Genomic DNA, 13,283 nt, shown 5'->3' with positions numbered 1-13,283 from the left:
TCCTTCATACATTCCTAATCAATTTGGTTCCCTGTTCACCAGTCAATTTTTTTTTGTGTGGGGCAATGGGGGTTAAGTGACTTGCCCAGGGTCACACAGTTAGTAAGTGTCAAGTGTCTGAGACCAGATTTTACCTCAGGTACTCTTGAATCCAGGGCCAGTGCTTTATCTACCGTGCCACCTAGCTGCCCCTCAATTGGTTTTTAAAATCCTTTTTGAGCTCTTCCAAGAAGGCTTTTTGTTCTTGAGATCAATTTATCTTCCCTCGTGAGGCTTCACATGTAGGCAATTTGAGAGTATTTTCCTCATCTGAGTTTGTGTTTGTCTCTTCCCTGTTGATACAGAAGCTCTCAATGGTGAGAGCTATTTTTTGTTTCTTTCTTTCTTTTTTTTTTTTGCGGGGCAATGGGGGTTAAGTGACTTGCCCAGGGTCACACAGCTAGTAAGTGTTAAGTGTCTGAGGCCCGATTTGAACTCAGGTACTCCTGAATCCAGGGCCAGTGCTTTATCCACTGCGCCACCTAGCTGCCCCTATTTTTTGTTTCTTACTCATATTGCAGCTTATTTTTTTTAAAGTTGAGGTCTACTCTGGGGGCACCAGGGTCCCTGTTTCAAGCTTCTTGTGCTGGGATATAGGGGCTGTGTCACTGGCTTTCTACACTGAGGCCTCTATGGCTTGTGGATCTCTCACCACCCTGGGCTTGTTGGTGGCGCATTGGGATTGCTAGGCCTGGTCGCACCTGTCCTATGGCTGGCCCTCTAGCTGGCAACCTGCCTTCTTGGCTGGTGCAGGTGGGTTTTGCCACTGTCCTGCTGCGCCACCAGCTTGTTGATCCAGGATCCAGGGACCTCAGTTGCTCAGCTGTGACCTACATCTTCCTGCTGACTTGCCCCAACCCCCTCCACACTGTGCTTGCTGTGCTGTGGTGCATTGTGCCTCCCTTTTGCCTGAGTGAGACTAACCTTTCCTGAAGTCTTCTAAATTGTCTCTTGTTGGAAGACTGTGTCTCTCTGTCTCTTTGCAAGTTCTGTAGTTTCAGAATCTTTCCAGAGGCTTGATTTAATGTTCTTCTTGAGGGAACAGAAGGAGAGCTCAGGCAACTCTCTGGCTTCTTTCCGCCATATTGGCTCCGCTCCCCAAGATTTAGCTTCTTATCTACAAAATGAAGGGCTTGCTCTCTGATGTCTATAGGTGAGGAGTGTGGTCTTCTATGGTTCTGAAGTTCTAGAACTACGGGGTTTTAAATTTTTCCTCCAGTGAAGGAAGAGGAATGAGGTAGAACCTTGAGTGCTAGTTGGAGTAATGTGATTGGAGGTTTGGGACCTGGTTCAATTAGAAGTGCTAAGCACAGCATCAGGTTCCTCTTTTAGATCCTTCCTCTTTTTCTCACTCTTTTCTCTTCTGGGGGCTGAGGGAGAAGGAGCTTCATGGCTTCACTCTGACTGGGCCACTCCTCTTTCAGTGGTTAGAGAGAATAGAAACCTAGTGGGTCTCCTCTAGCTTTTCCCTTTTCCAAAGTGTTAATTTTAGGAGCAAAGTCCTGGCTTCATTCTAGTGCCCTGCTTCTTATTTGATCTCCCTTCTGCTTAGTAATGATAACAGGAGCCCCCTGGTTCCACTCTGTTCTTCCCACTCTTAACTTCTGGTTAGTCATGATGTAGCAGAAGCTTCTTGGAGTTCTAGTCCAAACTCACTATCTGATCTCACTTTCTTCCTGTTTTCTAATTTCTCCTTTGCCTAATATGAACAGAAATCTCAGAGTATTAGTCCCACTTCCCTTATTTCTCACCATCAAATCACCCCCAAGTGGTGGGAAATCCATGTGACTCCATATCTAGGCAGGACCCACTAAACTTAGTCATTATTGATTGATTTGTATGTTCACCAGTCAACTAACAAGCTCCCTTAATAGTCCATATGCTTGGTTATTAAAATTATGCCATATTTATATTTATTACTGTTTTTATAGTTTTTCTATATGCATAAAGAGTTGTCAGAGCCTATACTTGCAAACTTGCCTAGTATTTTGGTACTTCCCATTAAACCTCTCTCTTTTCCAAACAAAATCATACATTTATTTTCTGGGACTCAGCTTTGTCAGTTCCCTGTGTCCAGTGCTTCAAGGATCCTCTGAATATTGATCTCCAGAAGACTTGGGGTATAAGCAGCCTGTAAGAGTGATAAAGTATGCAAAGAGCATCTTCCTCAAAGTCTCCCCTTTCTGTCAGGTTGGTAAACAACATGCCAGGTAGAGATGTTCTGCAGTGTATTACCTCTACCTCTAATAGCAGGTCCTTAGATTTATGGGATACCATTGCCGTTTCATACTCAGTTCTCTACTTTGAAAGCCCTTCCCTTTGAAGTACTCCAGTTATTACCAGTGAACAACAGAGGGATAGGGTACATCTAATGACCTGAAGAACTAGTTCACCTGAGACCTTATCTAAGCCTGTATCTAAGTCTGTAGAACAGCTTATATTAGAGACCACCACAGTCATATATATAGCATAGGGGCTATCCTCTTGTAGACCATTTCACTGTACTCCACTAACAATCGATCACTGCAGAAAAGAGCTATGTAGGGTTTAGGAAAGATGCTGATTGCACTCAAAGCAGTATTTGAGGCTTAGAGACCCCATCCTGAGCGGGGCTGCTACCTCATTACTGTTCACAAATGAAAAAGACCCTCACATCTTTTCAGACCACCTGAGAGATGTATTAATGACAGATTTGTTGGGCATTATTATTTTTCAGTAGTTTAGCTTCATTATTATCACCTACATTTATAGACATCACAATTGGCTGGTAATAATGATAATGATAGTAATAATAGTGTTTAATGGTTTTTTAAGGTTTGAAAAGCACTTTACATATTTTATCTCATTTTATCCTTATGACAACCCTGGGAAGTAGGTGTAATTATTATTTTCAGATGAGGAACATGAGACAGAGAGCTAAAACTTGCCCAGGATGACGAAGCTAGTAAGTGTCTGAGGTCAGATTTGAATTTGTGTCTTCCTGACAGTAGTTCCAGCATGCTATCTACTCCATCTAACTGCCCAGTTATCAAAATACAAATTTGAGTGCCTGGGAGATGATAAGTTTCAACAGACCCTTATACAGAACATTAACTGGCAAACAGAGCTATTCGAAACAATCAGCCAGAAAGCCGGTTCAATATGCCTATATTCCAGTCTACTTGTCTACTTCTTGAAAGAAGAAATGTTGTTTATAACTGAGGGCATGTCCACTTAGGCTCTGTTTACTCTTATATGACCTCTTCTGTCAAGGTTTGATTAATGATGCTCTAACTCTACTAAGATGACTTGGTGCTGCTGTCTATGTTTTTTTCTTAGTCATACCTATGACATAATCTTAGTTGGCATGTCTATTATATCAAATATGTATTTGGGCCAAGGAGCTAGGAGATTATCAAGATAACAGCTTTGCCTCTCATTCTACACTTATAGCCCATTACCTCTCTGAAAAAGCAGGAGGTATTTTTCATCATCAGTTCTTTGGAATCAAGATTGGTCATCCCATTGATATCTTTCAATGATTCCTTTTACATTGTGGTTGTTGTATAGATGACCCTTCACTTCTAAAATGAACTCCCAGTCACTCTGTATGCATCTTGTATGTACCTACTTAATTATTTCTTTTTCCCCATTAGAATATGACAACTTAATCAAGTGTCTGGCCAATAGAAAGCACTTAATGAAGATTATTGAGTGACTAGATTTTCTTGATTCTTCTTCACCGTATCAGTCCATATAAGTTTTCCCCATGTTTCTCTGTAGCATTGTTTATAGTTTCTCATGGTAAAACAATATTCCATTATATTCATATAACACAACAAAATATTCATTTCAGGTTACATAGAACACAAGTTTTCAAAACATAGAAATTGAGTAGTTTCATTACAGACAGTTCAATAGGGCAATGGGGATGAGAGAACCTTTTTGTTTGACTTAGGAGTTAAGTAAAAATGCCTCGATACTTTGATTTGAGTCTATTTCCAAACCTCTTTTTTTAGTCAGAGTGGGGTTCTTTTCTCTTATTCTCCTCCTTATCTCTCTCATAAAGCATTTCAGAGTTTTGTCTGTCACGATTATTCCCAGTGCCATAGAAACCAAACTTCCTGGGCTGGAACTTAAAATATGTAGGGATAGAGGAATGGGAACCTTAAAAGTTTTGCTTGTCATTCTGTTCACTTATTGACAACATACATGGATTTTGGGGTCTCCATAAATGTACATACTCTGTAAAAACATGGGTGAGATTTTCTGCTTTGGTAAGATACATCAGACTATACCAGCTGCCCACTTTTATTACAAACCTACTCAAAGATGTCCTACCCTAGACTTTAATTAATATGTATCAAGTTAGTTTTCAATGTTTAATGTATTTTTAAAATATATTTAACAATCATTAAGATAAAAGAAATTGTCTTTGGCCGTAGCATTTGTTTCTCCTCTGGTTGTGGTCATCAGTATTGTTTGTCAAACACAAGATCAGCCCACAGCAAACACAATTGAAGTAATTCTACAAACACAGACTCTCATGGAGGCCAGACACAAATGGAATAGAAAGAGGAAGTTTAGTCCACTAAAATTCTGCTAAGACTATCACCTAATTGCCAGTTGGCCTAATTTAAGTTCCTTTAGGCCCTAAACACAAACAAATGTAGATGCTAGTTGTAATGTTTGTGTTTTGGAAATTCTGGGAATTGTGAGTTTGTTTCTGTTAGTTTTTGTATCCCTGGAGACAATGACATTGTTTTGATCCATCTTTTTTCAGACAGAAGAAAGGCGAAAGTTATTCTCAATTATGTATTTGATAGTCAACCTGGCGTTCTTGATTTCAACAATTTTCATGCCCCTGCTCAGAGGTCAGTATTGACTTACTAGAGGATTGAATGGGATGGAATGTCTTTGCCATGTTCTCTCATAGGGCTCTTATTTTAGCTTGATGCTTAACTAGCTATATGACCTTGTACAAATTATTTAACCTCTCTGAGCCTCATTTTCTTCATAAATGAAATAAGGATGTTGGACCAAAAAACCCTTAAGGTCCCATCCAGTTCTCAATCTATGATCTGAGGAATAACATTGTCCTGAGAAGCTAAGATTGTTCCACCTGTGGTAGACTTTGGCACATACAAATGCAGGTGTATCCTCACTTTAACTAATTTAGATATTCCAGAAAAGTTACATATTAATTGAATTTGGGGATATTGAATCATATTTGAAAGGTATAAGAGAAACTTTTGCTTTTGTTTTTACTTTTTGAGGATCTTCCCTTTTGTTCTGATTCTTCTTTCAAAACATGACCAATGCAGAAATATATTTAATGTGATTGTACATATATAACCTATATTAGATTGCTTCTGTCTTGGGGAGGGGGGAGGGAAGGGAGAGGGAGAGAAAAATTTGGAACTAAAAACCTTATGAAAACAAGTGTTGAAAACTATTTTTACATGTAACTGGAAAATATTAAAATACTTTTATTATTGAAAAAAAGAAATGTATAAGAGAAGCATGGCACATAGTAGACAATGCTTGTTAATTGATTGATTGGGTAAAAGTACCTATGTTGAAGCTTTTGAAAGTGAATAACTTATTGAAATATTTAATTCATTATTGTTCTTAAATCTAATACTTTCTTAAAGTGAGGAACACTAATAATAGAAGGATAAAAATAACATATATTATTTATGTGCATGAATTGGAATAGTGTTTTTTTTTATACCATTCTCTACCTCATGGGATTTTTCCACAGATAACTTTTTTGGTAAAGGGACACAAATGAGAAATGCTAAAATTATTTAAATTGTGTTATTGTGTTTCTACATCCACACTCTTGTTATTGTCATTTTTGTTTATTTTATTATTATATTTAATGGGCATAGTAGAAAAAGTACTATACGGGAAGTCAGGAAGCTTGAATATCTGCTTTCAACTTTGCCCTTAAATTTACTCTATATGGGACATTAGTCAAGTTATTTCCCCTCTACAACCTTCCGTTTCCCCATCTGTACAATGAGGGAATTGGACCAGATGATCTCTGAAATCCCTTCTAGTTCCTGGATCATGTGATTTGATGATCAAAGGTATCAACAGATTCTCACTGAAAGGAGGTACAGGACAAAATGGGATGAAATGCTGTCTTGACTAAGCTGCCTTTGAAGGAGCACTATAACCTGGTTCACTTCCACAAAAGATTAGTGAGAGACTAGACTAGGCAATTTGAATACCCCTTGGACTATGCAAGATGCTTGTTATGTTGAGATGTCCATGATGCCATTTTTCAAGATGTATTTTATTGGAGTATCTGTGCCAAACTGGAAAAGTGTCGGTTTGGCCAAGACAAGGGGAGGTTCTGATGCACATTATAGAGAGTTAGGAGGTCAGAATGGAAAGCTAGAAGGTGAAGATAATTTTAACTTGGGGATCCAGACCAATACCAAAGACTTATAGTAGTTCCTGGGATTTGCAGATTGCTACTGTGGATATACCACAGGCCTCTTCTCTCTGAATAGCCCTGCTAGAATCTCTGTAGTTCCCCCAAGAACCCTAATCCAGTGGTTAATTACTACAGAGAAAATGTAGTACTCAATGGTGTGCTCCTCTTGGCCTATACTGTCCTTTTATGTTAAGAGTTCAAGATAGGGGGGCAGCTAGGTGGCGCAGTGGATAAAGCACCGGCCCTGGATTCAGGAGTACCTGAGTTCAAATCCGGCCTCAGACACTTGACACTTACTAGCTGTGTGACCCTGGGCAAGTCACTTAACCCCCATTGCCCTGCAAAAAAAAAAAAAAAAGAGTTCAAGACATCAGGGGCAGCTAAGTGGCACAGTGGATAAAGCACTGGCCCTGGATTCAGGAGGACCTGAGTTCAAATCCAGCCTCAAACACTTGACATTTACTAGCTGTGTGATCCTGGGCAAATCACTTAACCATCACTGCCCTTTCCCCCCAAAGAAAAAAGAGTTCAAGACTTCAAATGTGGTCATGAGGACTATCTTATTCTAGATAGAACTGTAGTCCAATGTTATCCTAAGCCATCTTCTCATTGAGCCTCTTGTTGAAAGAATACACCTACCCATCCTGGGAGAAGGAACTCTCAATGATAAAAGGAGCCTTTCAACCCCAATAGCACATTCTTAATGATAAAATAACCATAGAGTGTGACCACCTCAGCCTGGAATATCAACAGACTAAAAGCTGAAAGTCAGTGATAGGACAATTGATCTTGTTTTTTACTCAATTCAAACTTCAAAATCAATATAGTTTCTCAAGCCCACCTACCCAGCCTTTAGCTAGGAACTTATGCTTGTTAACTCAGGTCTAGAGATTCAGTTACTCACCACACTTAACAGATCCAGGCAACAAAGAACATTAAAACTGTAATTTTTAATTGGGATGAAAGTCAATGTTAAATAATAAAAAAATACCAGCCACATTACTAAATGAGTACTTCCCAAAGTACTCCAGATTCACGACTTTAGTAGCAAAGGCACAGGTTCCATCTTTCCTGTAACTAAAAGATACTCCTTAAGGGTCCCAAGGCTTCAGTGAAGAAGGTCAACTCTTTGCCTAGTATTATCTGTTTCCCTATCTATCACATACCTGGTCTGTGATCTGTTTCTCTCCAAAGAACTCCTATGTTCTTAATTGGGGTAGCTAGGTGGTGCAGTGGATAGCACTGGCCCTGGAGTCAGGAGGACCTGAATTCAAATCTGACTTCAGATACTTGACATCTACTAGCTGTGTGACCCTGGACAAGTCACTTAACCCCAACTGCTTGAAATATCTGAGGCCATCACCAATTAATTGTCCTGATGTATATGTTGTCACTGGACCCAGATGGCTCTGGAGGAGAGAGTGAGGCTGGTAACTTTGCACACAGCACTCCCTCACTTCAATTCATTGCAAATCATGACATCACCCCAGTGTCATGATCCTCTTAAAGAATGAAGCACAAAATGGGAGCAACTAGGTGGCACAGTGGATAAAGCACCGGCCCCGGATTCAGGAGGACCTGAGTTCAAATCCAACCCCAGATACCTGACACTCACTAGCTGTGTGACTCTGGGCAAGTCACTTAACCCTCATTGCCCTGCAAAAAAAGAAAAGAAAAGAAAAGAAAAGAAAAGAAAAGAAAAGAAAAGAAAAGAAAAGAAAGGAAAGAACGAAGCACAAAGAAGAGCAATGTGCTTAATCTCTATGTATGTCCCAGCTTGCCTTGGTTTGCCTGAAGTACTACTTGTTTTCCACCTACTTCTACATAGCTAAACCATCTCCATCTTCTTGATGCAAATCCAAAAGTCTTATTCTCCTGTCATCTTCGTGAATGAAAGGAAGAGCTGTCTTCCCTCACCCGTTGGTAAACTTTCTTCTTCGTTTCCCTGAGAGGAGGGCAAGAGCAGCCCTTTTAAGATCTTATTAAATCTGACTTCATCTATATTGCTATTCCTTTAATTGGTGAGGATCACAGCCCATCTGTGCTTTCTCATCCTTTGTAATTCCCGAATGCATTCTTCCATAGCTTTTGAGCAGATGATCTAACCAGTGAGCTAGAAGTCATCTTCTAGATCTTTTCACAACTTGAGGGTATCATGGTAGGAAAGAAAAATAAAACTACTCTGCCTACCCCTGACCCCACCCTCTACATGTACAATAAGCCACTGTCCTCTTTGTTTTTTGCTTTGTTTTTTGTTTTTGCAGGGCAATGAGGGTTAAGTGACTTGTCCAGGGTCACACAGCTAGTTAAGTGTCAAGTGTCTGAGGCTGGACTTGAACTCAGGTCCTCCTGAATCCAAGGCCAGTGCTTTATCCACTGCGTCACCTAGCTGCCCCGACTGTCCTCTTTCTGAGGAAAGGGGGTGTACAAAGACATATACCTTGCTTTTAGGAGCCACCAATTATATTACTATGCCCTATAGTAGAAGGGCATGTCAATAAATACATTCAATTAATCTGTGTGTACTCTGTAATCAGCACAGAACTCTAGAACTCTGGGTTTGCATTTCACTCCCTAGAAAAATGCCAAAAACAAAAACCCTAAACCCTAAAATAAAGAACTTACATCTGAATTTTCTTTTTTGGTAAATAGTATTTGTACATGTAAAGATAATTTTCAACATTCATATTTATAAAATTTTTCTCTCTGCCTCTTCCTTATCCTCCTCCCCCCAAGATGGCAAGCAATCTAATAGAAGTTATACATTGTGAAATCATGTTAAACGTATTTCCACATTATTCATGTTATGAAAGAAGAAACAGAGCAAAAGGGAAAAACCACAACAAAAACAGTGAAACTAGCATGCTTTGATTTGCATTCAGACTCCATACTTCTTTCTCTGAATGCGGAGAGCATTTTCCATCATGAATGAGCCTTTTGGAATTATCTTACACCTGAATTTTCTTAAACAAGAAAGATAATTCTTCATTCTACTGTTGAGCCCTACTTCTTCAGACCTATATAATCTTCTAGATTTAGAGCTCCATCCCTTAGGTTAAGGCTTTTCTAGAAGAGAAATGCTATCTTTTCAGATCCAATCTACGTGATGTGCATAATTCGAGGACAGAGGACAAAGACCATGTTTGCTGTTCCACATGGTAGCTTAATCCCCCACTCTTCCACAGAGAGAAAACTCTCCTTTCCCTCTCCAGGAAACTGGGTTCAGGAATGCTTATCATTTCACTGTGTGAAATTTAAGATTCTAAATGTGGGTTCTAATTTGTTCCCCCAGTTTTGGGGGAAACTGACTAAAATCACTGATAAAACGAGTTTAGGTTTTTAAGGGTTTATTGAAAGATAGAGAAAGATTGAGAACAGAATTCCAACAGCCTGGCATTCCTAGCTTTCTTCAAATTTCCTGTGAAGTCCTCTGCCGCTATCACCACCATCAAGTCAGGAACCAAAAAAAGACAGACCTCTCTGCGCAGGCCCTCCTTCCTCCTTCCTGTTCCCTCCCAGAAAATGGGAGGCTCCTCAAGTTGATTGGCCGGTAGCCTTGGTGGACAGTACCCATGCACAAACGTTACTTCCTGATGCCAAGGAAAATCCGCATGGCATTGCCCTCTGAGGCATTCTCCTCATGGTGGAGCTTTCCTATAGTAAGTCTCCAGTAGGTGGCGTCATTCCAATCATTACAACTACCACCATCTCTCAGGCTGTGGGGTTCTCTCTTTTCTAGGGCCCCCATGGTTCTCCCTCTGAGAATCTCATCACCATTCTGGCTCTCCTTGACTACCATTTCTAAAGCTAAGAAGTTCCTTGAGGGACTTTGAGGGGGCAAGACTTTGCTCACTGGGACCTCTGTTCAGTCATTGCATATAACCCCTCTTCAGCTCTGGTCTCTGGTCTCCTCCCTTTTAAATCCCACGTTCCATGTCAGATATACACTAATAAGAATTAATTAATCCTTACCAAATGATAGAAAACAATCAGCCTTCTTCAAGGAGGTATCCATGAGCCAAGAAGTAGGTAGGATAAGGGTACTTTTTGGGGGCAGGCAATTCAGGTTAAGTAACTTGCCCAGGGGTCACACAGCTAGGAAGTGTCTGAGGTTGGATTTGAACTCAGGTCCTGTGCTCTATCCATTTTGCCACAAAGCTGTCCCTAGAACAAGCATACTTTAAAATTTTATAAATTATGGGGCCAGCTAGGTGGCGCAGTGGATAAAGCACCGGCCCTGGATTCAGGAGGACCTGAATTCAAATCTGGCCTCAGACACTTGACACTTACTAGCTGTGTGACCCTGGGCAAGTTACTTAACCCTCATTGCCCTGGAAAAAAAAAATTATTAAGGAAATATAAGCAAAGTCCCGTTCCCCACTATAACACAAGCACAACAAGCCTTACAGAAGAACCAGGGGGTATAGAATACTATGGAGGGAGTGAAAGGAGGGCCAGGCAGTGATAGTGGTTAGGTAGGATTTGCACTGTGGTGTAAGCCAAACTCTCTCTGGATCAGGTCAAGCCATCTCAGATACCAAGTAGCAAGACAACTGTTCTAACGCCTGGAAAGAGCCAGAAATAAAAGACATGCTAAAAGTTGATGTAAGGCTTAGACCTTCTAGGCAAACAAATGCTAGCAAACCTGTAGGTTCATTGTATCTCACTCTGATCTTTGTGTATCTTCTGTGGACCAGACTGGGCTCTTTGTTGACTTGGACCCGGCAGATTCACTTCAGCAGTGCACTGATGACTTTTTATGGCCCCTCCTTGCTTTGACTCAAGTCCTGACTTCTTTCCAACTTTTTATGTTTTACTCATACCTTGTGGATTTTAGGATTATAGATCCAGATCTGGAAGGGACTTTAGAGGCCATCTATTTTAACCTTCTTACTTTACAGATGAGGAAAGTGAAGCCCAGAGAGGTAAAATGATTCACTGGAGATTACAGAGATGGTCAGTGAAAGGACCATTATTGGAAACCAGGTCCTCTCCAACTCCAGTGTTCTTCCCAAAGACCTACTTTAACCATGATTCTGGATTATCTTTTGTGAATTTGAGTAATATCAAGTGGCCTAACAATGGGGAATAGATTCGTACTAATCAAACTCAGAAATCAATAATTTATAATCCAGATGCCAATTTATAATATAGGCATCTCTGGACTAAGATCAGTGGGTATAAGACATTTTCTTCATATTATCCATGTGTATAAGACATTTTCCCATGGTGGATAGGTATATTGGGAGACCAAACTATAGAACAGAAACTTGTTTGGTGAACAAATAATCTGAAAGGGAAAATTGGGTGTTGCCAAAAGAATATTCACATCTAGTTCATGTGACATAAGCCTGGTTTATTATCATTCTCCATTTTTGGCATATTTATATGTAAAGAACTAGAACCGGGGCAGTTAGGTGGTACAGTGGATAGAGCACTGGCCCTGGATTCAGGAGGACCTGAGTTCAAATCCGACCTCAGACACTTGACACTTACTAGCTGTGTGATCCTGGGCAAGTCACTTAACCCCAATTGCCTCACCAAAAAACAAAACAAAACAAAACAAACAAACAAACAAAAACAAGAACTAGAACCATTTTTCTTAAAGTAGGATACCCTTTATCTTGTGATAAACCTGAACAATTCTTACTCCACAGATAATTTTTCATTATTTCTTTATTGAACGCCAGGGTACTTTGTTATTATCACATTGTTTGATGCCTTGGACATAACATATCTGGACTTTACCAAGGCATTTTATAAAGTTTCTCATGATGTGAACAAAATGTGAACTGAATAATTGCAGAGTTTCATTCTACATGGATTGAAGATTTAGATCTTATTGAAGGCCTAGATAATAAAGAATATTGGTTAGTGGATGCTTCTCAATCTGAATAAATTTCTCTAGGCATCAATAATCTGCCATTAGGCTTTTTATGTATAACTTGTTTGTTTGTTTGTTTGTTTTGTTTGTTTTTGCAGGGCAATGAGGGTTAAATGACTTGCCCAAGGTCACACAGCTAGTGTCAAGTGTCTGAGGTCAGATTTGAACTCAGGTCCTCCTGTATCCAGGGATGGTGCTTTATACATTGTGCCACCTAGCTTCCCCCCTTTCTGTATAACTTTTGAAAATCAGCAATTTGTATGCAGGCATAGTTGCATTCTTATCAAATTTGTAACTGACATGAAGTGAGGAGGGTCATTGCATTTTATAAGAAACTCAGGGTCCACAAAACAAAATAAAATGTAATAACAAACCTCCCAACAGGCTAGAACAGTGGATGAATAATGTCAAATTTAGTAATTAATATGAAGTCCTTCAGTTGAGTTAAAAGACAAATCAGCCAGGGCAGCTAGGTGGAGCAGTGGATAAAGCACCGGCCCTGGATTCAGGAGTACCTGAATTCAAATCTGGCCTCAGACACTTGGCAATTACTAGCTGTGTGACCCTGGGAAAGTCACTTAACCCTCATTGCCCTGCAAAAAAAAAAAAAAAAAAGCCAAATCAGCCACCAATATAATGGGATGGGAAAGATGTAACTAGAAAACAATTCCCTGTGAAAAAGACTTAGACATTTTAGTGAACTGTGATCTCTATTCGATGAGTCAGTAGGGTAATGTGGCTACCAAAAGATTTAGATCATGTCTTAAGGATAGAGATAGGACTTGAGTTATCCTGGAGAGCAACCTACTTGGTATGTTAGGAGAGTTGAAAAGTATGAAGTCAAATGAAGCTAAGGATCTAGAACCAGATGAGCATTGTAGAATAGGGTTGTGTCTGCATAGATGCAGGTTAGAACAAACCTATGGGTCAGAG

The 13,283-nt window shown here is 39.9% G+C and overlaps 1 protein-coding gene across 1 annotated transcript in view; it reads left to right on the top strand.

Annotated features, from left to right (window-relative positions):
- The window catches only part of LOC122747552 (solute carrier family 15 member 2-like), a 96,282-nt gene that overhangs the window by 32,978 nt on the left and 50,021 nt on the right, over positions 1-13,283 (top strand). Inside the window, exon 7 of the mRNA XM_043993503.1 lies at positions 4,802-4,892. Within this exon, the coding sequence (XP_043849438.1) occupies positions 4,802-4,892 (91 nt within the window). The remainder of the gene's footprint in view (positions 1-4,801; positions 4,893-13,283) is intronic.

This window comes from Dromiciops gliroides, chromosome 3 (assembly GCF_019393635.1).
Source record: "Dromiciops gliroides isolate mDroGli1 chromosome 3, mDroGli1.pri, whole genome shotgun sequence".
Lineage (NCBI taxonomy): Eukaryota > Metazoa > Chordata > Mammalia > Microbiotheria > Microbiotheriidae > Dromiciops > Dromiciops gliroides.
This window is presented reverse-complemented; position numbering and strand designations above follow the sequence as displayed.